Source organism: Malus domestica, chromosome 17 (assembly GCF_042453785.1).
Source record: "Malus domestica chromosome 17, GDT2T_hap1".
Classification (NCBI taxonomy): Eukaryota; Viridiplantae; Streptophyta; class Magnoliopsida; order Rosales; family Rosaceae; genus Malus; species Malus domestica.
In genome coordinates, this window is record NC_091677.1 from 27,595,657 (window position 1) to 27,622,522 (window position 26,866).

The 26,866-nt window shown below is 38.3% G+C and overlaps 2 protein-coding genes across 5 annotated transcripts; both read right to left on the reverse strand.

Moving 5' to 3' along the window:
• Positions 1-1,829: 1,829 nt before the first annotated feature.
• Positions 1,830-14,454, reverse strand: LOC103432232 (probable protein phosphatase 2C 60). 4 transcript variants are annotated; one of them, XM_070816843.1, is made up of 12 exons: positions 14,248-14,355; positions 13,876-14,050; positions 13,283-13,405; positions 12,661-12,724; positions 11,689-11,797; positions 10,645-10,813; positions 9,983-10,108; positions 3,550-3,673; positions 3,364-3,440; positions 2,996-3,048; positions 2,465-2,519; positions 1,830-2,388 (listed from the first exon to the last, which is right to left on the reverse strand). In XM_070816843.1, the coding sequence occupies exons 2-12, from the start codon at positions 13,930-13,932 to the stop codon at positions 2,194-2,196; spliced, it is 1,152 nt and encodes a 383-aa protein (XP_070672944.1). In that variant the 5' UTR covers positions 13,933-14,050; positions 14,248-14,355; the 3' UTR covers positions 1,830-2,193. The 4 variants fall into 4 exon arrangements, with proteins under 4 accessions (XP_070672944.1, XP_028953092.2, XP_070672945.1 ...); XM_029097259.2 differs by lacking the exon at positions 13,876-14,050 and having other exon boundaries at positions 14,248-14,454; XM_070816844.1 differs by lacking the exon at positions 13,876-14,050 and having other exon boundaries at positions 14,242-14,393.
• Positions 14,455-17,336: 2,882 nt separating this feature from the next.
• On the reverse strand, positions 17,337-21,414 carry LOC103432264 (U-box domain-containing protein 35-like). The gene is made up of 9 exons (XM_029096854.2): positions 21,193-21,414; positions 20,840-20,961; positions 20,509-20,690; positions 20,368-20,428; positions 19,781-20,075; positions 19,566-19,667; positions 19,066-19,491; positions 17,515-18,273; positions 17,337-17,426 (listed from the first exon to the last, which is right to left on the reverse strand). Exons 1-9 carry the CDS (start codon positions 21,412-21,414, stop codon positions 17,337-17,339), a joined length of 2,259 nt encoding a protein of 752 aa, XP_028952687.2.
• Between the last annotated feature and the right edge of the window lie 5,452 nt (positions 21,415-26,866).

Below are 26,866 nucleotides of genomic sequence, written 5' to 3' on the forward strand. Positions count from 1 at the left end.
TTTAACTTCATTCTTTGTGCTCGAGGAGAGATTTTTCAATGTCCTTAAAACATAGGGTGGCACGTCATATGTTATTATACAAGTGAATAATTTTTTTCTTTTCAAATATCCCTCCACTTGTATAATAACATATGGTTTAGGTGCCGGCACACTGAAAAATCTCTTGTGCTCGAGTTATGATTTCACCATCTAATTATTTATTTTTTTATAATAACTAGAATTTTTGTTTTCTTGTCACATTAAAATTTAGTTTAAAATTAAAATTTTTACCAACAATTGACTAATAGACTTTTTTTTTTAATGGCCTTGATTGATAAGGTTTTACCTTTGCAGTTACTACATCTTAAGTTCGAAACTCTTTCATCTTCTTACATATAACGTAGTAATTTAACTTTTATGGTACCCTTTCAATTTAGGGTGAGGTGATTAACTTATTTTTTGTTCTTGTGTTGTAATTATTTTATGTTATATATAGGTAATATGTCAAGACTCAACTCTCAAGCCTCGTATGATTCTTCGTTCTCTTGCCTTCCTTTATAATAATGTGTGCATCTCTAATATTTCACAATCAATGTCATCATCATCAACCTTGCTTTTGCTATCTTACCAAATTCATTTCTCATCCTAATTAAAATATATATATATATATACACACACACACACACATCGTTATTGAGGACCAAAGATTGAAATTTACAACTTGGAAGGATTAAAATATGATTTATCTAAAATCAGGCGGCGTAAACGAAAAAGTCACACCGCACTTGCTTCTTGTTTGTGAAGAACAAAAAATCTAGGGGTGTTACCACAGAAGAACAAGAACCAGTGGGGAGCAGACAGAATTGAGAAAGAATCAAGGGGCATAAAGTTAACATATTCTTGCATATGGACACGTGGCAACATTTCTGTGGCGATAATATAGGCACGCAGCATTCACCTCGTGGCTCGTAAATTAATGTAAGAGGGGTTTGGATAATATTGGAGTCCTAAAAATGAGTCCCAGTTTTTAGGGTATGACATCTCATTTTACTTCTCATATATTTTTTTAATTTTTGATCTTCGGATTGAATAAATTAAAATGATTAATAAACAGAAATTAACAAGAGGCGTGTGAGAAGTAATTTAAGATATGTGGATAGTACACCCCATTTTTTATTAACGGTCGAAGACAGAGTCGACAGCGCAGGGAGTCGTCCGTTTTAAACGAGTGAATAATAAGATATGTAGGCGTGGCACCAATGAGGTCCGCCCTCCTATTTTGATCCTAGGCTGCCCTTCAATTTAGAGGGATGCTGGGACGAGGATCCACACACTGGCCACCTATGGCATGTGAACAAGACTTTTCAGCAGTCACTCCTGCTTTAAAAACTTGGATATGTATTCATACCGGATTGGATGTAAGCATGAGTGACTGCTGAATTGTTCAGCAGCCAAGTTAATTCCATGGCATGTCGTTCAAATTGAATTTACTAATTGCAGAGTTTTGCTACCAAATTATTGTTTTGTTGAGAGATGCTAACAAGATTCTCTCAAAATTGAGACTTTGTATTGTTTCATACACTATCAAGACATTTAATTATAATTAAGAAAATAGACAAGCATGATAATTCTAGAAAACACTAAAATGACAGCTGTGTAATCGACTCGTCAAATAATTTTAGCTTTGAGTGATTTTTTTTCAAAAATATGTGAGAACGAATATAAAAAAACTGGACAGTTGGATCATTAAAATACAAATATATAATGAGCCCTCTGTCTCTCAATTGAAGGTCCCTCTTATATGAAGAATTTATTGGCATAATAGATCAATATTTCTGAAGCCTGACTCGTTTAGAGAAAATATTTTTAAGTTGCAAAAATACTTGAAGTACAACCACTGCATGATGTTGATTCAATGCATTATTGCTCCAACTTCACAAGCAATACGAAAGAAAACGAATAACATTCTTCATCTTTGTTTGGTCAGGTTACAATCCAAAGAAAATGTTCCGTCCTATAAATTTCAACCTGTGGAGAGAACCGAAAGACAAACTCCCGGGCATGTACATAACTCAAAGCTATACTGCTATTTGACAAATACTATGAACGTGTACTGTCATGTGAACGCCATCCTAATCTGAACAAACTTTGAATAACTTGCAGAAATGCAGTCCTTCTATATAGTCATCATTTTAGGGCCGCCAGAAGATTTATTTAGTTTGCTGCGGTTTTTTCCTTCTCGGATGGCGGATTAGACGCGATGGGCTGGTTCCCAACAGATGCAGCTGAAGCAACAGGTTTCTTAAACTGAACCAAGATCATTGTCATGTTGTCACATCCCTCTCCACCAGATGATGGCGCCAAGCACCTTTCAAACACTCTCTCGCAAACCACTGACAGTTTACTTTCCTGCAATATAGTACGAAAACATATGTCACTCAAATTGGTATATATTTGGAAATCTCAGTGAAGTTCGTCAACTTACATGTTTTAATTGTTCCCGGACATAGTCCACAAGTTGTTGACTTGACATGCAGTCCCTGGAGAGAGCGTGCATCAGCGTTTCAACAAAGTAGCAGAATGTAAAGTCTACGTGTGCCTGTTATTATCTTAATGTATCAAGTTGAAGATGAAAAAAAACAAAAAACTCTGAAGGCAAACCTATGACAAACAAAAAGCTCACCAGATTACTCGTACATTTATAACCATAACTGTAATGTCAGAGACTTGCAACAATTGTTCATATACGACAACTGTCATCAGGCATTGGACTATACGTTAAATTCATTCTTCATCCTAAATAAAACAGTGATCGGTTGTTCCCCAGGATGTATCTCTAGCTAAGTTTTTAGTAACACTCATCTCAATTTGAGCTCCATAAAGTACTTCGACGTTTCCAATATTTCGAGTTTTACGCCTACATCCTTTAGAAAACATATCAGATGGAGATAAAATGTACACTGTAATCAACAAGACTTATTTTTCCGATATGAAAGTATTACAAAGAAAAATTTACCATATCCCATCACAAGCTATGACCAGAAACTCATCATCATCGCAAAGCTCAACCTACATGAAAGGGAATTTTTAATTAAAAACATAAATTAGTGAAACTGAAGCAAGTTCTGAAGAATGGTCTATAAGAAAATATTATTCAACGTCAAAATAATAAAAACAAAAAAGAAATAAAATCAAACAGAGCACTTTCTTTCTTTAACTTTGGAAGTCTGACTAGCATCTAGACTATATATCTTGGATGACACAAATACTTCAATAAAAACAATTTGTTTTTGTTTATAAGATTGGTTGTATTGTAAGTATATACGGTTCAAATTTCTCATCCAAATTTCACATCATTTAGTACTGAAATGAAATGCTGCATACGCTATTTATGTCTGGATTGGCAGTCACAATCTGCTTTTCAACGGGCAACTGTTTGTTCTGCTTGAATTCCGCATCCCCTGCAAGTAACAGCAATTAAATAGTAAATACATGAAATTCAAATGAAAACAAAAAAATAGAGGTTATTTCCCAGTTTCTCCTTTCAAAGGGCAAGGAAATTTTTTGTACCAATTGCTCTTGCCAAGTTCAAACTTCCATTGACCCTTCCAACTTGGATAAATCCACCAGCCTTCAGAATTCTTTCTTTCTCATTTTCAATGTCAGGCTTATGATCTTTAGACAAATTATATGCCTGCACTTAAAACTTGAATAAGGAATCACAGACAAAATTCCTAATAAAGATCAGCGGTTCAGCAGTAAAGCAACAGAATGGCAGAAACTCATTTGATCTATTCCTACAACCTTGGTACAAAAGTTGGGGTCAGGAGCAGTTTGTTAAGGAAGTTCTACCGAAGTGAAAAGTGCAGCAGATGGGGGATTATACCCATCCTTTTGAGCCGATGTTTGAGGGAAAAATTGGAGACACTGGGGACTATAAATGAAATAAGGCTACGTTTTGGGTCCTTTCTATGGAGAGAAACTTCGGTAGAGGAGCTACATGGTCCGGCATGTAGGGGAAGCCACTAAGAAGTTGACACATCAACATGACGCCGGTGGCCAGCTGCAGGGGCTTGTGAGAGAGTGAGGCAAAAAAGGGGGCCCACTTGCCCAACTGAAGTTTTTCTCCTATCTATGGGTTCGGCCTCTTTTGCATTCTGCGATTTCCCTGATTGTGGTTTGGGAGGCTTTTGTTTGAGTTTTATGTCTGGAAGGATGCTGCCGTGTCAAACATTTTATGTTTGCAGATCTGTTTTATGTCTAATAACAGCTGGAACACTTTGATTGTACCCTATTCCTATTATACTCGCTAACAAGAAAAGTTAACTTTGTGGTATCTTCCATCCTTTGTTTGACACCTCTTGAAAATACATTTTGAACAGCAGGCATCTCACACACAGAGATAGTTCAGAGTCAAAACCTGCCCCCAAATGCTTTATGGGTGGAAAAACAGTTGGAGACAATTATAGCTTGGACAATTTGATGGTGGAAGAATACATTGAGGCTTTCCAAAACTTATATTGATTATATGACGAGTTAAAATCCAACCTCAGGTTTCATGGATACCTTAAGGAGCAAACTAAAGGAAGAAGATTGTAAAGGGATTTGAGAACGAGAGGAAGTGATTGGAGCTTAAGGAGCAAAGAAAAAGAGACAAAACTTCACTCTAGTCTCTAGTAAAGACAACTATGTAGCTTTGAGTGTTGCATATAATCCAACCTTGGTGTATGCTTTTCGCAGACGATATAGTGTTGATAGATGAAACTCAGGAAGGGGTAAATGCAAAGCTTAACCTTTGGAGAGAAGTGCTGGAATCTAAAGGTCTTCGCCTAAGCCGATCAAAGACAGAATATATGGAGTGCAAGTTCAGTGCAAATGGAGGCCAAAACGAGTTAGGGGTGAGGATCGGAGATCAAGAAATACCAAAGAGCGACCGTTTTCGTTACCTAGGATCTATCTTGCAAAAGAACGGAGAATTAGATGGAGATCTCAACCATAGAATACAAGCTGGATGGATGAAGTGGAAGAGTGCATCCGGCGTGTTGTGTGACCGCCGTATGCCACTGAAGCTCAAGGGAAAATTTTATAGGACGGTAATAAGGCCAGCGATGCTGTATGGCACAGAATGTTGGGCGGTGAAGCATCAACACATATACAAAATGGGTGTAGCGGAGATGAGGATGCTTCGTTGGATGTGTGGGCACACGAGAAAGGATAAGATTAAGAATGAGGATATCCGGGGTAAAGTAGGAGTAGCCGAAATTGAAGGCAAGATGAGAGAAAATCGGTTACGGTGGTTTGGACATGTGCAACGAAGGCCTACTGACGCTCCGATTAGAAGATGCGACTATGGGACAGAGGTTCAGGGCCGAAGGGGTAGAGGAAGACCTAGGAAAACTTTGGAAGAGACTCTAAGAAAAGACTTAGAGTACTTGGATCTAACGAAGGACATGACACAGGACCGAGCACAATGGCGTTCTAAGATTCATATAGCCGATCCCACTCAGTGACTTGGATTTTCCAAGTCTCCAACCGAGAAGTTTTCCTCACTCGGGAAATTAAGGGAACACTACCCCAACCTACATGCTCCACTCAGAAAGCTTCAACATACAAGCTTCAACAAAAGAAAATTCAAAGAACTTAGCGAAGAAGGTTTTGGTGTAATTTAACACAATACATTGAAATGAAGGAAAACTTATTTATTGATATCCCCGATAAACTACAAATATGTACATATACATGAGTAATAAACAAACAAGAGGGAGCCTTCACAAGGGTTGCTTAGGAGAAGTCTCAGCAGTCGGTAGAGCCCCAGAAAGAAAAGGCACCGGAGGGGGATCTTTCGGAGCCTCAGTACTGGACAGAACCCTAGAAGGAGGAGGCATCAGAGGTTGATCATTTGGAGCTTCATTACGCGGTACAGCCCCAGAAGACGAAGGCAATAAATGCCTTTGGAACAAACCCACAAATCTCTGATGATCAAGTAAAACCTGACCATCAGTTTCCTTCATTTGGTCAAGCTTCCTCTTCATGTTTGTAGCATAGTCATGTGCGAGCCGGTGCAACTGTTTATTCTCATGCTTGAGCCCTCTAATCTCCTGTTTGAGACTCATCACCTCAGCCGCCAATGATTCAACTTGGCGGGTTCGAGCAAATAGGCGTTGGGCCATATTAGACACAGAACCTGCACACTGAACACTGAGAGCCAGCGAATCCTTAACAGCTAACTCATCAGACCGTTTGGAAAATAGTCTGTTATCTTTGGGCGTGAGAAGGTTCCTGGCCACCACCGCAGCAGTCATATCATTCTTCATCACGGAATCCCCAACGGTAAGAGGACCAGTAGGGGAGACGAAGGATGGGCGCCATATGTTGTCTGGAGAAGGCGGGGCTGCCTCTTCAACAAGGTTCAAGTCAAAACGACGGTCGGAGGGGCCAGACATTTTCAAAGGTGTTGAAGAGAGAAGAGGTTGGACAAATCAAGATCTTAGAAGGGCAAGAATGGAGCTTCTACTGGTGGAGATTCAAGTGTGCTTCGGAACTTAATGCCAGCCCCTATAAAAATCTGCACTCGACGGAGCTTCAGAAATCGAAGAGGCACCTGCTCAGAAATCGAAGAGGCGTTTGCTTTCTCAAAAGCTGGGCTGCTTAGAGACCACGAAGGTTGATCTCAGAAATCGAAGAGGCGTTTGCTTTCTCAAAAGTTAGGTTGCTCAAAGACCACGAAGGCCAATCTCAGAAATCGAAGAGGCGCTCGTTTTCTCAAAAGCTGGGCTCCTCAGAGACCACGAGGGCCGATCTCAGAAATCGAAGAGGCACCTACTTTTCCAGCCTTGTCAGCACCTGTCACACGCACTCAGCTTTGCGGAAATTATGGGCATTCTGTCGAAGACTTCTGAGGAAGTAGAAAACACATGAATCTTACTGTTCAATCACCCACTTCCCACACGCAACAATAGCTCATGGGTATCACAGATAACTTTGCCAAAGTTCTCTGCCAAAATTGAGCACGTAAAGCTTGCAGCTCCCACTACATCGCTCTGACCAAGAAAGGTAAAAGAATAGCAAAGAAACAGCACTAACAAAGTTTAGACCCATAAATTTTGAAGGTCTAGCTACCATATTATTACCCACAAGGGTAAAGGAACAGTACCACTGCTGGATAATTGGAAAGTCCCTGTGTGTCAACCTCTGTGCTTCGTGGCAAGGTAGACTAGCAAACATGCCCAATCTTTACTCACACTCGAGAAAACACTACCAATAAGATTGCTTGCTCCAAAATCGAAGAGGCACCGTCCTCCGAATCTCGAGAGCTAGACTCCCAACATGACTACTTTCTCAAAAATCGAAGAGAGGGTAAAGGAACAGTACCATTGCTGGATAATTGGAAAATCTCTGTGTGTCAACCTATGTGCTTCGTGGCAAGGTAGACTAGCAAACATGCCCAACCTTTACTCACATTCGAGAAAACACTCCCAACAAGATTGCTTGCTCCAAAATCGAAGAGGCACCGCCCTCCGAATCTCGAGAGCCAGACTCCCAACATGATTACTTTCTCAAAAATCGAAGTGACACTGCTCCCCGAATCTCGAGAGCCAGACCCCCAGCATGATTGCTTTCTTAAAAATCGAAGATGCATCGTTCTCCGAATCAATCGAAGAGACGCTCGCTTTCTCAAAAGCTGGGCTGTTTAGAGACCACGAGGGCCGATCTCAGAAATCGAAGAGGCACCTACTTTTCTAGCCTTGTCAGCACCTGTCACACGCACACTCAGCTTTGCGGAAATTATGGGCATTCTGTCGAAGACTTCGCGAGAGCCAGATACCACAGACCACTTTTTCAAAGTGCTCTGACAGAGTTAAAACATGTGAAGCTGGCAGCTCCCACTACTGTGCTATGACCAAGCAGGGTAAAGGAATAGCATTACTACTTGTTAGGGAGACTCCTATATATGTCGACCTTCATCCCCAACGGACAGGCAGACCTGCAAAAATGCTCAACCCTTCCTCATATCTGAGAGGGCACTCCCCACGAAGCCTTTCGAAATATTCAGCTTTCTTTCCCCCCGATAATACCTCTGCAAACAAGCTATACTAGAGCAAGAATATCTCATATCATCAGGGTTAAAAGCAAGAGTATCCCATATCATGTTTTTTCCCTGTCTTTTCCTTTGGCCTTGTTTTTACCTGCAAGACAAGGAGAAAGAGAGCAATCAGTCAGCACTTGGCATCAAGCTTCCAGCCAGGAACTGACTGCCTGGAACCCCTTACCTGATTACTTACCTGGCATTGCTCTCGAGTACTCATCTTCAACATCTTATGTTTCCAGGGAAGATACCGCATCTGCTTGAGGAACAGATAGGGCAAGTGCGAAGGATACAAGGAAGCATGTGGAGACAAGCGTAACAGCACACGTGCCGATACATCCATTACTCTGTCAAAAGCAAAAGTATCCCATATCAGCAGGGTCGAACGTACTCTAGATTTGATGGACTTGTTTTGACCCTCAAATTCTTCAGTCGGCTCTGGAGGAAACCAGAAAACCCTCCAGCTCAGTTCAAGAATAAGCCTGTGGAAAGTTACTTATTCAAAAGCAAAAGTATCCCATATCATCTCTTCTCATTTTTCTTCTCTTTATCCTTCATGCTGCTGCAAGATGGGGAGAAGGTGAACAATCAGCCGGAGCTCTGATTGCTTACCTTGTCTGTCACCTCTTTCAGCAGATCCCCTAGCTCGGCGACTTAGGGGACTCCTACTACATGGTTTGTATCGCGCTTGACCAAGCCTGAAACTACAAGTAAGCTTCAAGTGAAATTGATACATTACCTTGTGCATCTCCACCAGTTAAAGATACCACCCCTGGATGGAGGAAGAGTACTTCCAGAGAAGATGCCACATCTACCTATGAGACAGATAAGGCAAGTCAAGACGATACCACACTCCGATACTTAGAAGTTTCGTGATTACGAGATCATTCTCTCACAATATTTCCTAATGTCATTTGTACTAAATCATTCACTTGTACTCACTAAAGGAGAGCTTGAACCTATGTATTTGTGTAAACTCTTCACAATTAATGAGAACTCTTCTATTCCGTGGACGTAGCCAATCTGGGTGAACCACGTACATCTTGTGTTTGCTTTCCTATCTCTATTCATTTATATACTTATCCACACTAATGACCGGAGCAATCTAGCGAAGATCACAAAAAGCGACCGTTTTTGCTGCCTAGGATCTATCTTGCAAGAGAACGGAGAATTAGATGGAGATCTCAACCATAGAATACGAGCTGGATGGATGAAGTGTAAGAGTGCATCTGGCGTGTTATGTGACCGTCGTAGGCCACTGAAGCTCAAGGGAAAATTTCATAGGACGACAATAAGGCCAATGATGTTGTATGGCACAGAATGTTGGACGGTGAAGCATCAACACGTACACAAAATGGGTGTAGCGGAGATGAGGATGCTTCGTGGGATGTGTGGGCACACGAGAAAGGATAAGATTGGGCATGAGGATATCCGAGGTAAAGTAGGAGTAGCCGAAATTGAAGGAAAGATGAGAGAAAATCGGTTTCGGTGATTTGGACATGGGCAAAGAAGGCCGACTGACGCTCCGGTTCGAAGATGTGACTACGGGACAGAGGTTCAGGGCCGAAGGGGTAGAGGAAGACCTAGGAAAACTTTGGAAGAGACTCTAAGAAAAGACTTAGAGTACTTGGATCTAACGGAGGACATGACACAAAACCGAGCGCAATGGCGTTCTAGGATTCATATAGCCGACCCCACTTAGTGGGAAAAGGCTTTGTTGTTGTTGTTGTTGTAACATTATAGCACTACAGGTCTTGACATTGATCCAAACGAAAAATTTATCGACAGGGACATTTGCAGATAGGGAACTGAAATAACTACGACAGTATATTACAAAAAAGCGAACAAAGCTGCCTCATAATACACATCATTACATATATTCCATAGGTAAAAAATTTCATTGAAACTGCAACATACCTCACCCTTCCTGGATATTACGCAGCGAGAATCACCAGCATTGGCAACAAGAAGTTGTTTGTTTCGGATAACAGCAACACAAGCTGTACTTCCGGAATTTGGTCCATCAAAATCAGAATGAGGCCCCTGATGTAAAACCCAAAAACTTTTCTTAATGAAATACGGTTACATATTAAAATTTTAAAATAATTAAGGTCACCAAGTAAATTCCAGATATATTTATCATAGTATTAACTATCAAGGCTAACATCTCAAACTGTCAATGGCAGGTAGTTAATGATGATTCACTCCCTCCGCTGCCATATAGATTGTTGTTCACCTCATCTTGAGTTTGATAAGTGTCAATCATGTTAGACTGAAGAAATTAGATGAAATTTTTCGTTAAGGCCTTCAAAGATTATGAAAACCTTGCCATGATGACTTCCGTGCTATACGAAGTACTTCTATAATTTGATAAGGAAGATTTTCAAGAGTCCTAAAATTAAGAAGAACTAGGACAAGAAATCTCAAACTCTTATACAACAGGAAAAAAAAAATTCTCAGTTACAAGCCAAATCTGTCTCCAGTCTCCACTAAAACATTTGTACATCTGGTGATATGGTTACCAAAAGAAATGGAGAATATAGTACAATTGCTAAATGCAGCTGATGTGTAAAGAGTACCTCCTCAGAAGACCACTGATCAACATGGTCATTGAATGCACTACTCTTAGCTTCAACACTCTTTGGAGAAAAAATGAACCCTTCTATAAGACCAGAAACTTTGTCTATCTTATCTCCCAGTATGGCTAATTCTCTCCAGCCTCTTTGTCCACGCATCATCTCATCCATCCTGCCTCAGTTAAAAGCAATTTAAGATGACAAAATATACAAATTATTCCTACCCCTAATTACAACTTTCTTCCACTTATTGTATTCCATCATTAGATTGTAAATTTTAAAAGTCGATTCAAAATGAAGCTTCACCCATATGTTGCAATAGAATTTGACATTACAGCTTCATAAGAATTACATGTCCCCAAACGTGGTTGCCATCTCCTTAGTTTTGGGACTTTTATTATACATGAATGACGTAGACAATAGGTAGGGATAGGAAATATAGAACATATTCCGGACTCACTCCGGCCTTTGGCATCACACCAAAGGTGTATGGGAATCACTCCAATCAAGAATTTAAAAAATTCCGGCATCTCACAGGCCTTCAGCTTCATACCAAAAGTTCCTTGGAATCACTCCAAGGTTGCTGTGCCTCACACATAAGCAAGAAACCCAGAATTTCTTTTCACTACCACTTAGCTTACAAAGTAGCCTTTTTATAGGCTAATTGGTACATGAATCAGGAAAGATCCACATTAATATACTTAGGAATTATAAAGACTAATTTATGACACCTAATAAATTAATATTGCAACACAGAAAGACTTAAAGACAATGAACTTGCAGACTATATGTGTAAACTGCATTTATTAAATTTTAACTTGGCTCCTCCATCAATGTCCACAAACATTTAACATCCTATAAACTCGATAATAATAAAAGCAAAAGCATGAACTATATTAGGGAATTGGTGCAAGATGACTTACAACTTATTACATACAGAAGAAAGACAGGTTCTTGCATCCTTGTTTTTGGGACAAAGTGGTAACATAGATGCATGCGCTGGAAATTGCTAATGTGAACATTAATTATACAAAGGGGTTAAGTAACCTGAGGAAAGCTTTCTGCAGAGAACTGCCTAAATCACCAGCTAGATATGCTTCATCCTTGAGCACCTGTTGGTGGAGATACTTGGCGCAGAAATTTGCCACTGCTTTACCTGCAAATCCAGGACTAGTGATGATAAGGCCTCATCACATAGTACCAACCTATAAAAACTTAAAACATTAAGAAATCCCATCTCACAAACATCTCTAACTAAACAACACCGTCCCTTCTTCTGCAGGGCTACGATGTGGGAAGGGACAACTCAAGAAAGGTTCGCAGCTGAAAATCCAAGAAATATACAGCAAAATTTCCAGGACTGGGTTTTATTACCAACCTCATGCAAAGTATTGTGCACACATGGTGTTGGAATTTATTAGTTTTTTTTTGGAATTTATTTCATTTAACTTTTTTCAATGAGAATTGGGAGAATAGTATTGCCGTATGTTTTCAACTCATGGTTACCCTATGTGGCATTGTTTTCGTTTTGGTCGTATTGCTGGGCTGCACACCAAGGGATACAAGCCATAAAACCTTAAGCTGAAAATCAGGCCACTCCTCCCCCTATTGCTGGAAAACACAACTCATCATACCAAAAACCTAGCAATATACTCTATACTCTGTTAGGCATGTTGAAGTAGTCTTCATATTTTCAATCACCTTTTTTTATTGACTCCTACCCTAAACTTTCTTTCCATAAATTAGTCTTTAGGTTCCAATAACATAAGGCAAAGAAACAACGTAGAGAAAAGAAAAGCGAGGGAGAGGAGGGGGAGGGGGGGGGAGGTGTTGGTTCAAGATTGAGTAGATTAGTTTTGGAGGTTTATCTAAAACACAAAATAAATGTTGATTCCAAGTACGTGATCATGAAGAGAATACCAACTTGAGAAGTCCAGCATGGACATGAAAACCAATTACAAAATGAAAGATCACAGTATAAAAAAGTAAACGTTAAATTACAAAACTTAAAAACCTAACCTCCATGGCCATCATAAACACCAAAGAAAGATGTTGAACCGTCAAAATCTGGATAAGCAGCATGCTACAACAAAAATCAAGTATTTTTAGTAGGTAATAGGAAAAACAGTATACAATCTATGGCAAATTTGAGAGCTACTAGTTCACCAGACACCCCTCTGGATAAAAGACTATATTCTCTTCTCTTTTTGGCACGGCATGTTTGAAAAGAATCATTACGACTCTTAGAACAGCCTTGGGCATATATCAGATGAAAATGAGCATATTTGGTTCCACTCATTAGCTAGATGCCTAAACTTCTAGCAGTCATAAAGTTACCGACTTCCAGCTAGTCATGCAAAATCCTCCTCTCTCTGCATTCACTATATATTATATACCTGTATCTATATGGATGTAAGTTATGCTGGTATGCTGTAATTGGATTTTATAGAATTGGATATAATGGGTGCATATGGATACCGCATACTCAATAAATAACTGAATATCACTTTCATGTTCAGACAAAATGTCATGAGATAATAAGTATGACAATTGCAAGTGAAATGTAAATCTCACTACTCAAGTAACCTGATCAAAGGGAATGTGGATGCGAATTAAGAAGAATAACATAAAGCTTGCTTACAGCATCTTCCATGGTTGAACGCCACCCTTGCATGGAGGATGACCCATATCGAAGTCTGTCATTCTCACCATCTTCTGAGACCTTATCAGTTTTTGGAGCGCTGAGATATATTCCCATCTCCAGCTGCAACGACATTATCAAACTCATCAATCATACATATCATCGGACAACAAGGTCATTTTCAAATCCACACGCACGGAGCGGTCGTGCTCACATATATGTATACTGTGACAACATATTACATATATCCCCTGCCCATTTGCGCAGAACTACGACGCATCCACACGGACACTGACACGGGGACACGACACGACAAGGGGATACGTCAAATTAACAAGAAGAATTGCTGTATGATCACAAAGAAATATGACACGACACGGGGATACAAGGGAATACCACCGTGTCCATGCACGTAGGCGCAGAAGAAACTGCAAGATTCAAAAGTTTCTTAATTCGCAGGCGGCATTAATGGCTCAAGAATACTAAATGCATAGAAGACGACGACATCAATTGATCAATGGATCCTTTGCTTGCTATGCAATACTCATAAAAAAATCCCAATCAGTTCATGACCCATTAAAATAAAAGCCTACCATCTTGATGAATTTTTTTTCTTCTTCCAAATCTAGCAACCAAATCGAAATCGCCATAACTAAACTACCATTTCCAATTCGAATGATGCAGCTGAAACGGAGAAAACTTCCGTACAGGATCGAGATTAAACACTTGAATTTGTACAACCGGAAGCAAAACAATTTCCCGCGTTTTCTTGGCAACCAAACAGATCAACCAACAAAGATTACTCAAACATAATTAAAAAAAAAAAATCAAATTCCAGGCTCACAAGCACAATGACAATAATTAAACTGAGTGAAGCAATTATTATTAATAATAATTTGATGGACAAGAAGATCAGAAAAATTCAACATGAAAAAGGGTCTAGGGATTGAAGGAATCACACTCACTAATTGGTTTGATTTGGGCGTGTGCGCGAGAGAGATCCGATTGAGTTGAAGGAATAATTCCGACAAGAGCGAGTGGAATTTGATGATCTATAGATATACAATTACATATATATAGGCACTTGGCACTGATTCATCTTGCATTTTGGTTGAAACCAGAGGGCTGACACGCGTCATTCATAATAGGCAACAGATGCCCATTTCTGTTGCAAAAAAATAAATAAACATTTTATTTCCTTTTTATTTCTCGCTATTTCAAACTAAAATCTCTTTTCGTTAAATGAACTTTAAAGAAAAGTTTTCGGTACAGTTCATTTTAACAAAGAATCATATTTTTACATTAAAAAATCAAATATGGTACTATTCATTTTACCCTTTATTTTGTCCTTATCGTTAAAACTCAAAGTTTTCAAACTCTTTTCATTAGTTTTCCTTTTCGTTAAACCGAAAAGCAACCGATCAATTCCCCTTAAGTCAACACAACTCAAAGCTTGCTTAAGGCCAGATCGCTCATCTCCAAATTTCCACGTCGGAGGAGTTACAAGGAACAAGTTTGCCATCGCTACAGCGTTTTAGTCTAATTATTAGACCGAGACATCACGTAATTCGACACTAAGTGAATTCATTCATGCTCTCTCATGGATGTTTATTTATTACACTACATCGCACAATAAACAAATATGAATGCTTTTTTTTTTTTTTTTTTTGGTTGCAGGAACTGGTTGCTTTGAAAGGTATAATTTACATGCCATTCCTAACTCATCAATGGCCACTGAATTCAATTTTGGTCAGAGAGCATATGTGGCTAATTTTGTTTGAAAAAGAGAGATAAAATAAGGAAATGCCTGAAGTAACCATGTATAGATATAGTACTGAGATATTGTTAATACGATGTCTTAATAGTACTGAAATAGGTGAATATTGTTGATACGATGTCCATATTGATATCCATGTATAAATATAGTATTGAAATATCATAAATATTATGAGTATATCATCCATACGAGTTGTTATATCCTCAATATATCGTGGATAATTTTCCTGGATCTCCTTCATCTTCACGCTCTATCTCTGCAACCGAAATCAACATACTTTTACCCAAGATAATTTTTTTTAGAACAGATCTTCTGCGCGGCCAGTGACATGAGTTGTAATATTTCAACAACAAAAGTTTGTCATTTCCGGATAGGCAACCCACGGTGGGCCAACCTTATATACGATGAAGAAATCTGCTTGCTAGACTCCAAAATTGTCGTCCTGGATTGGCAGTTAGGACTTGGGTCAGTATTTGCGGCTGCTGTTTTGTCTTCACTTTGGTTTAATTAACCCATTGAATACTCCTCGTCCTGTATCACTTTATGGAAAGAAGATGTTGACCTCCAAGAATTCATTGAAACTCTTTTTCTTCTTTGTTGTTGGTCCCGTAAATTTTTCGGAGTCTGAAAACTATACTGGGAAGGTCTTTCAACTGTTCAAAATGAGTCTTACATTAATAGGATAAGAGATCTTATATGAGCTTATAAGAAATTGAGCTACTATTTATATTGCTAATTGATTTTATAATAGAACTTTAACTTTCTTTATAGTATCAGAACAAGTTGTCCCACTTGTGAAGCCAAACGGCCGTTCCATGTCACCCTGTTGTGTTGTTCACAGGTTAGGTTTGAAAATTTGCCATACTTGAGTGAGGATGTCGAGAATGAGTCCCACATTGATAAGAGAAAGACCTTGTATGAGCTTATAAGAGGTTGGGCTACTCCCCATATTGCCAATTGGTTTTATGGTGGAACCACAATTTTCTTCACCAACAACCTTCCGAATATTTTATACGAATATTTTTTTTTATCTATTATGTGTTGATGTAATACCTGCTAGGCATAACACTAGACGAATTATCTCGATGTCACTCATCAGATTGTTTGGGGATATGTATGACATGTGCAAAACATGGTTTGACTGACGACAACAATCCTACCAAGTCTCTGACCAAATGTCTCGGTTAATAAATTGAGTTTTTATTTTACGCACTTTGTGCTCTATTTCTACTTAAAAAACTTAGACCTTTAACATTGAAATTCCCAAAATTCAAATCATACATCTGCCATTGGATTCACATATCGCGTATTTGCAAATAAACTGTTTTGATCGTATAAATTTAACAATTGAATACATAAAATCATTCAAATTTGACAAATTTTTTAATGAAAAAAAAAACTTTTATTAATAATACAGACAAGGGGCAGTGGCAGTAAATAAGTTCGTAGTTTGAAGGCAATATCATAAATAAGTTGAAGTCAGAGACAATGACAGATCGTAAATAAGTTTAAAATTTGTTGTCTGAAGCCCCCTTTTCATGAGTTTTGTAGACCATAATTCTTTCCTCCCTCTTCCTTCACTATCTGTCGACCAACCTCGTCAATGGTCGCCATCTCCCTCATCATGCTGGGCTCTTATCAATTTCTTTGTATTGTTTGAAGCAGAATAACTCACATTAATTTAACTTATGTGGTTTTGATTTGAAATGATGACTTTGATGTTGTCAAACACACCAAGATACATTCAAATTTTAATTTATTATCAGAAGGAGAGAGAGTAGCAGTAGCACAGCATCTAAGGGCGATGATGCTTCTATTTGCTCTGCGTACTTGTAGCAGAGCTGCTCACCTTGTGGCCTCTCCTGACGTACGGCATCATCGTCTTCATAGTTTGAATATGGTGAGTTATCCGTATTCTACCAACAACTTGGACAAATTTCTTCATTTCTTCCTTCTACATACTTCGAATATAATGAGTTGTCGAATCTATACCATTTCATAGGCACCAAACGAGTTTTAGAGGTAAGATATAGAAACTTGAAATCTCTAAATGAAGCCCTTATGAAATTAAAATTTCTGTATCATCAAATTATCAACGAGTTCCAAATATACACAGTTGATTTCTCTTTCATACAATCTTTCCCTCTTTTCGTGAAACTACTTCAATAAAAACTTTACAACGTACTGAAGAACAACTCCGATTATGTAGCTGGGATAGTCAAGCTGATCAGGATTAAGATAATGTGAATTTGTTCACTTTGGATGAGGAATGTTTTGTCAACTTGAGAACTCCATCTTTCCAGGAAATGATGATGTGCTTGAACGGCTCCTTGAGCTTTCACATCCGGATTGTTGACTTATCACATCCTAAATACAAGAAAAAAATGAATTAAACAAATAAACTTGAAGAAAACAGAAAAAAGTATGCAGTTCAGGCTTATGTTATGTTACTCACTTGCATTGAGGGATTCGAGCGTTGCCTCGGTGAAGATACTCCACCAGCACCAAACATGACACAATTGAAGCTCTCGTCCGCGAGTGCTCTCAATCTGTTAAGTTCAGGCAACACAACCTTGCCAAGATCTGGTCTGTCCTTTCGCCTCATTTCAGCACATTGTAAACAAAGCTTGGCAAACTTCAAGGCTTCCTCAACTGGCCAGTCAGGAACAGCAGGGTCAAGCATCTCAGCAAAAGTTCCCGTCTCAATAGCCCGCTCAACGTGATGAGTCAACCCCATTGGTGGCTTGGCTGTTATTAGTTGTAGAAGCATGACGCCAAGTGAGTAGATATCAGATTTTGTCCCAAGCATGCCAGTTTGCTGATACTCTGGGTCAATGTAGCAAAATGTTCCGGCTGTTGATGTCATGTGATACTGAGTGATAGAGTTGGCTACAGATGGAGGGACAAGCCTAGCTAAACCTACATCACTGATCTTGCTCACATAGTTATGGTCTAGCAAGATGTTTCCAGGTTTTAGGTCACGATGTACAAGGGGTTCTGGCTTGGCTTGATGAAAGAACAAAAGCCCTGTCCCGATTTCTGCAGCGATTCGGAACCTTATCTGCCAAGGAATAACTGGTGTGTTACCTCTGCGGAAGAGACGATCTTCCAAGCTCCCATTAGACATGTACTCGTAGACCAAGCAACCGTACTCCGGACAAGCTCCAAGGAGGAGAACCATGTTTGGATGTCGTATACTGCTTAATACTTCAACCTGCAAAACTAAGGGCCGTCAGATAAATATCCACACTAATACATGATCAAAAGATTGAATCCCCATTGAGATTAATGAGCGTCAATAATTCTAGAATTTATAATTCAACTAATGCGATCTAAGAGGGTCACTGCATGAGAAACTACTCACACGAGCGAAGTTCATATTATATTCTGTCTCATTTAGTTTCGTAATATTTTTCTAAAATTATCTATGTTTTCCTTTACTTCTGTCACAAGAAAACTACCCGATCCTTTTAATTTTCAAACAATGTGGTCTCATTATGGAAACAAGTTTGACTGCAATCTTTGATTCATTCATGATCAGATTCAACATAGTAACTGCTATTGAGAGTGAATCCCACATTGGGAATGAAGGACTTCGTATATGTTTATAAGAAATTGAGCTACTCCCTATATTGTCATTGGTATGGTGGAGTCCCAACTTTCTTCATGATATTAGAGCATGTTGTCTACAATGCCTCTCACGTGGACAACACAAATCACAAATCGGGTAATATGGAGTGGGGCTTCACACACAGGACAACTTGCTCTGGTACCATAAGGAAAGTTGAGCTTCCACCATAAAACCAATTGGCAATATGAGAAGTAGCTAAACTACTTATAAACACATGCAAGGTTTCTTCTTTCTCCGATGTGGGATTCACTCTCAACAATTTAATATTAGCAGTTTCCCTAGGTTGTGTTGTTTATTATCTAAGCGTACGAAGAGACTGTTGTATAATTGAAGATATATAATAGTTAAACTTTGATCATGTTCCATGTCACAAACCTCCTGCTTGAACTGCGACTGTCCTTGAGCTGCATCTGGACGTAGAACTTTTATTGCCACTGGTGTGTGGTCTAGTTCACCTCTGTACACTGGTCCATAGCCTCCTTCACCGATTTTTCGAGCTTGTGAGAAATCATTTGTTGCCGATTCAATCTCCTGAATTGTGTATTTCCTGTACCTAAGATCATATGACCTTGCTTGAAGTGCCTTGTTCTTCTCTTCGGATTCTTTATGGGCTTTCATTTCTGCAACTTTTCTTTTTTGTGCTTCCAATTCAGCAATCCTTTGAGCTGCTTTAGCTGCCTCAATGGCTGCCTTACATTTTGCTTTCTCCCTCTCCACAAGTGCCAATGCAGCTTCCTCAGCATGTCGCGCTGCTTCTAGCCTTTGTTCATCTTCCATTTTCCACCTGTTAATTTCTTTTTCCTGTGATGATTTTGTTGTTAGAACATATGCAAAAATTAATTCTACGCTTGAATAAGGTACCACATCATATATACCTTGTCTTTCGCTGTCATAGCTTCCTTGCACGCTGTACTGTACATTTCCATTGTTTGCTTAAGCTCTAGCTTGAGCCTCCTCATCTCAGCTTCCACATCGTCCTGTTATTGGTGATGCAAATGAGAACCGTACAAGCTTTTGATGAAAGGTTTATAGTAGGTGGGCATGAAAATTCTAATGTCTACAAAATATCCTGGGAAATTCTCTTAAGTACCATGTTTTGTGACGATGACCATGATTTTCCACCGTCGGTTGAGCATGAAGACATTTCATATTGTAAAGAGCCCATATCTAAAAACTTGTGTCTTGAGTAAGACGATGTGGAGCTTCTGTTGTCCCCGTCTGAGCCGATTGAAAGTCGAGAGTTCATTCCTGATTCTACACCAAAGTCACAGCGAGGTGACATGCGATCAATGCTTGGCCTTCCACTGCTTACAAATGATATATCAGTTTCTGGTGAAAGCTCATATGATTTGTCCATGGAGGGTCTTCCTCTTGCGAACGGTGACCTGTAAATCATATATTTTTGTTTGGTTAGCCCTCTCATTTATTACACATGTATTCCCTTTTCCATAGTTTTTAGAACTCCGGCTGGAAAGGGCAAAGCATGAGTTTGTATATCTACAGTACCCTAACAGAACTCATCCACGCATTTTATTTCATAGAATTAAAACATCCAAATCCAAAACCAATTAGTTGCCAATGAGGGATAAACTCTCAACACACACACACACATGCATTTCCAAAATATAGATATACCTATTCACTCAAGTGGGATAGGACCAAGAAATTAGGGCTTACTTGATTTGTATGTCACCATCTGGCTGGTTACGAGCAGAATAGTGCTGCATCCTATTCAATGCTGAATTAATCAAATAAACTCAGTTAATTAGCAACTAATGAAAAGCACGATATTATGATATCATGAGGTGGGAAACAAACCTGAAGATCTGGCTTCAGAAATAGGGCTTGGTTGGCGTTGTACTTGATTACGTTGGGCAGATTTTTGGGGTGCAGAAGTAGCACATCGCATGTACGAGACCTTTCCTTTGCCAATCGCATAAACAGAGCAAAAATCCGGTGCCCCTTTTGACACTGTGCTTGGAACGTCTGTGAGCTTAAATCTTTTGTGGAACAAAAAACGGAAGAAGAGAAACAAGAAAAAAAAAGTTGATGCAATTAGGGTTCAAATATTAGAACTGATTAAGGTGTATATATTATATACAGAAGAAAAATATCAAACAGAAATGATGAGGAAATAGTTAATGATCACCTGAAAAGGCCGCTTTTGGATGGTACGCCAAGTACCAAAATCTCAACAGTGTTAGCCGTAACATAATCGATGATTGCGTTTGGAATGTCAGTGTCCTTGATTACGACTTCATTGCATTTTATCTGTCTCAAACATGACAATGAAGTTGTTATATACATTTCGAAAATGTCATCCTGACTTAGTGTTATCTCTCCTCTCAATCTTGAATGAGATAGATACTAATTCCGAATTCTTTCTCGCCTACTAACCTTTTCTCATTCCAGGTGAGTAAACTTATCGGGTGCATGATTATCACGTAGAAGATAAAAATAGAAATTAATGAAGCAGCATAGATATGGTAGGAAAGCACTTACATTCTTTTTGGAGCACAAGGAACGGAAAGAAAGAAAGAGCCCTTGGGTTTGTTGGGGGTCGGAGCCTGTTTGGTTAACATGGAGCAATGTGAGAGGCTTGCCTCTGGTGAGAAGATGATCAACTGCCCATTTGATGGCATGTTCACTTCCTTTGTCCTTGTCTACGGCCACCGCCACCGACTCTCCTCTCTTTCCTCCGTGCCCTCTAACAATCCTCGACATTACAGTAATTAATAGTTCTCTCTTAATTAATTTCTATAAAAAATGAATTAATTCAAAGCTCTCCAATAAACAATTTAACCAGCTGCTGAGCTTGGTTTCAGAAACGCAGATACTCAGAAATTAAGCAATTAAGCTTTTTATTAAACTTAGAGATCAGTTTCTAGCTAGTATACTCAATTCGTGCTGGCATCTGTTGGCATTGCCTTGGAAGCAAAACATACATGCTCTCACAAACCAATTAACTACACCTTCTAGCACACTTAATACGAATTAGTTTCTTCTGTTTAAACTTGATTTTACAGAAGTCTCTTGGGTTAATTTTATTTTACCTATCATCATGGCGACTTACTGTTCAAAAACATATTGACTGTCGTATGAATGTGTTCAACTAATTACCAGCAACTAGTCGTTGTAAGTATTGTCTTGCTAAATTAAGTGACCTGCATAACAAAAAATTGACGAGTTCAAAAATAGCCAGTTTATTCGTTGCCTTTGCAATTGCAAGGTTATAAAGTTATCGACAGAATAAATATATTAACAAATTTTGCATTAGTTTCTCATGTCGTTGCAACATTGACCAATTGGTGTGACATGCTTAGAAATGCAGACACTATATCAATCAAGAAGGGAGACCATTTATGTGGAAAAAGAAGTTAACCAAGAAACTAAACTTCAACGATCTTGTGATACACGGCGGGGATAACGCTTGGTAACTCTAGTAAACATGATTAAAATGTTTTCAGCTATAGATGTCCTTGAGACTGTTAGTGAATTCCATCCTATCATTTGATTTTTTTTTTTTTTCAACTTGCATCTAATGAAAAATGGGTTGGGCATGAACAATAATCACAATTGATTTATTGCAATATTTAACTGACTGGGCCGGGCCAACCCACAGCCTAAAAAATAGGGTTAGGCTCGGGCCACCTCATCGTCGGTTCTTTTTATAGACTTAAACTCCACCAATTTATGAGTTGCCCAGACAATTACTATACACAAATCAAAATTGTTTAAATAGTCTAAGTAAATCTTATCATCCACGTCACATTATTGGCTTAGATTTTCAACCTCTCTCAACGCATCATGTGTCAATATTTATTAAAAATCTAGGCTCAAATTTCTAACTTTCATTACGCCATGTATCATTATGTATTAAAAATCTAAGCCTTGATGTGTGATAAGGTTTTCAATCACTCTCGTCACCCATGTATCATTAACTATTAAAAAAATTATGCTAAAAAAGTGTCCATCTTAATGTGGTTCTATGAGTATGTAATTCCACCCACTGCGTTCTTTTTAAGAGGTATTCATTTACCGGGTTCTGCACCCTTTTTTGTGATAAATATTTTCATGTTATCCCTTATGTGCGAATTTTCCATGATTCTAGTCCAGTATTTCATACTTCTTTAATTTGGAGAATACAGGTACCATTTGAAGTCATTGCCAAACCCCCATATCAACTGTCCGGTGACTTGTGCTCCACATATCTGGAGGCAAGTAGATGAGCTGGGGGCAGCGTTAGTAATGAAGGGAGGGGTTGACTTGTGCTCCTCATAGTTTTTATTATTATTTAGTTACAAATACATTTAGTACTACCGTCTAGTCCAATGATATTCTTCTTTACTTGTAAGTAAAAAGTTTTAAATTCAAATTTTGTAAATGACGATTTCAATATCAATTTATTTCTTCAACGCTTAGAATAAATATATTCTAAAGTATATAAAAAAATATTAATTAAGGAAGTCGGCATAAAAGTGGGGGAATACCAAGTTGTAATTATGTGAAAAATTAGCTTATTAATACTTAATAACAAGAATAATTGCTTATTCTTCAATATTAAACCATGTATATGTTCTTCGTTTTTTGTTTCGGATTCTAGTTTTGGCACTAAATAAACACGAAATGCCCGATGCAGATTGCAAGCAGCGGGCTGATCTATGAAGCATGGATACAGATATGGTCATACGATATGACACGAAACAGTGGTACGAAAAATCTCTAAAAATTAAGATATGATACGCTAGAGATACGTCAAATAATATATATATATATATATAGAGAGAGAGAGAGAGAGAGAGAGAGAGAGAGAGAGAGAGAGAGAGCAATAAACATATATAATTTAAAGCATTATTTATTATATATAGCAATAAAATATACAATTTAAAGCATTATTCATTATTCAATTCAAGTAGATTTGAATTGTTGGAGAAGAAAGTTAGAAATTCTAATCCTCTTTATATACAGTAGAAGAAGTGTGAGAGTCGTATTCATGGTTTTAATTAGAGAGAAGATCTTTGTATTCATCAACTTTCAATTATAGATATCACTAATTAATTTTCTCCTCCTTATCATCTTTTGACTTATTTTTAGTTACGATCCCTGGAATTCCATTTTTATCTCACATTGCCCTCTGTAACTAAAAAGTCATCACTTTACTCCCTGAAACTCAAAATTCGTTCCATTTTGACTTGTAGACTTTCTATTCTCTGTGAAACTTATCGATCACCTCTTAAAACATGTGTGGGACCCAACATCCAACATGACTATGTCACATGTGCAATAAATTTGATTATAAATCTCCATTATGCATTAACATTTAACAATAAGAGAATATTAAGTTTAAAAGAAATTGAAGAGATGAAAAAAGTAAAAAGAAATTGATTAGGTTGGAGCATCCAAATCAAACCAACTTAGGAAATTAACAAATTTAAGGCAATGTGGTACGAATTTTGAGTTTTATAGAAACAACTTTCAAATTTTAGGGGCAAAATGGATCAAAATTGAGTTGCAAAGGGCAAAGTGAAGCAAACTTTGAGTATTAGGAAGTAAAGTGGTGACTTTTGAGTTACAGGGAGTAAAATGAGATTAAAATCAAGTTCCAGGGGCCGTATCTAAAAATAAGCTTATTCTATAAGTTATAAATGTGGGGTATGCTTATTCTATAAGCTTATCTTTCTAAAAGTGTAAATGTATCCTAAAAACTAGATTCGCTTATCCTAAATGTGGGGTATGCTTGGTCTATGGATATGTGTATCCATCAAGTTATAGTCGTGTTCATTGATCATGATACGTATCTAACAAATATCTGAAAGTATTAGGCAAGTATCGTATTTGATTAAGTATCAGATACAAGATGCACGACCAAACAGAAGTATTTGTGTATCATAGTTGATGATCTATCTTATAAACTTAATACAATGGCATCATGAAGGAATGCAAAGTGTAAATTATTCTTTGCTTATAATTAAGTCCCACCTGTTTGTTGGTAGCAAGCAGACTTAGTACTGATCCTACTCCTCCTCTGGTACTCAATTCTGTCTTTCTGGGGCCTTTCATGCCCAAAGTTTGGAATTTGTAGGTCACAAGCTCACAGGCATTTCATCTGGGGACCAATATCGAATGTTGGGTGGGAGGTGGCTGGTGGGCTTTAAAATGTTCATTTAAAAAAATAAAAAATAAAAAAATGAATCGAACCTAAATTGAACTGACAAAATCGAATCCAAATTAAACCGAATAAAAAAAAAACAAAAGAAAAAATGAACTGGTTTGAACAGTGACTTTGGTTTAATTTTTGGTTTTGGTAAAAAATTGAATCATTCGGAACTGAACCCACCTCTACACCCATGTTTAATATTGGCCCTTGATCTATCAATAGAAAAAGGGTAAATTACACTTTATTACCTTAGGTTTGAGGTCTACTGCAATCTCATATAACATCTTCAAAACATTTCACTTTCCTACCTCAAGTACTATTTTATTTCAATATAATACATTCGTTAAATTTTTCATTCATTGATCTATTAAGAGCTGACGTGGCTACCACATTTGTGCCACGTGGCAAAAAAAAGTTTTTTATGCATTAAAATATTATAATAATTTACCCTATTAAAAAATTAAAAAAAAAAAAAAAAAAAAAAACTGAAAACCCAAAAACCCATTCCCCCGACCACCTTTTTCCCCTCCACTCTCTTCACCTCCCCTCCCATCCAAAACCCCACCCCACCCCACCTCATCTCCCTTCTTTCTCTCTAGATACCCACTCTTCCCTTTTCATCTCCCTGAACCACCTTCTCTCTTTTTCCTGTCAGCCCACCACCTCTTGCGCCTCTTCGACTTAACAGTATTCAACTTCTCGGGTGATCTGGGGCAAATGATATCTTCCAGCTAAAAATAGAAACAAAACACACTAAAGCAACCATCTTTACACCCAAGCTCAATTTTACACAAATTGTAAAATCTATTCCATCAATTGTACCTTGTTGCAATCCCAGTCATTCATCATATGTTGATTATTTGGTGTGATATAATCGGGAGTGCTACATTAGTCAAAACCCAGAGCAAGAAAAATCCAATTTTTCATCTGTTTTGGAATTCAAATCCCAAAAAGCTTGAAAATTTACGAAATTAATGACTCGTAGGATCTTACCAGAATAAGTCTTGGCTGAGTATGAACTCTCGGTCGTTGAAACTGGGGTCAACGTTGATTCCAAAAGGAGCGGAGAAGGAAAGGCTGTCGTCGACAGCTTCGGTTTCCAAAAGGTTCTAGAAGCGAGAGGGGTTCTATGATGACGTGGAAACGCCGATTGGCGGGTTTCTCCTAACTGAAGCCTCGGTAGCGCTTCCTTCATCTCGCTCCAATTCATCCCCTTTTTTTCCTCAAATCGACTCTATCAATGTTCTTCATGCTGATATATTTAAAAATCGAAACTTTTGGGATTTCAAATCACGTGAGTGGGTCTTTGGGGAGAGAGAAGGGAGAGGAGGTGAGGGTGGGGTGGGATGGTGTGGGTTTTTTGGATGGGAGGGGAGGTGAAGATAGTGGAGGAGAGGGAGGTGGTCGGAGGAATGGGTTTTTGGGTTTTCAATTTTTATTTATTTTTAGGCTTTTTATTCAAAATGGTCCCTGAGATTTGCATCATCCATAAGTTTGGTCCCTAAGATTTAAAATCAAGAGAAGTAGTCCCTAAGATTGTCCACCATCCATGATTTTGGTCCTTCCACTGAAGCTTTTGGCCGGAAGTTTGGGCAATTTTCAAAGCTTTGTAACTCAATCGTTTCTTAACCAAATTCGACCCATAATATATCAAAGTGTAGAATAAGATTATATCTATTTTGAACCCCAATGATTGCCAGAGATGGTTAGAAAATAGCCTTAAAGTTGATTGGTTCAAGGGAAAACTGGAAAACTTGCCGGAAACTCGTTGAAAACTGGGTAAACTTTAAACGTTCATAACTTCTTCAATACTCAACGAAATCAAGTGATTCAAAAATGAAAATCATACTTCACAACAAGAAGAAGAGAATGGTACTTTTTCAATGGCTAACTCGCCGTGGTTTGGCCGGAAAACAGCTTGAAAGTGGCTGTTGAAAAATGAGTCAACAACTTTCGAGCCATTTTCTGGCCAAACCATGGCGATTTAGCCGTTGAAAGAGGTTTCTCTTCTTCTCGTCG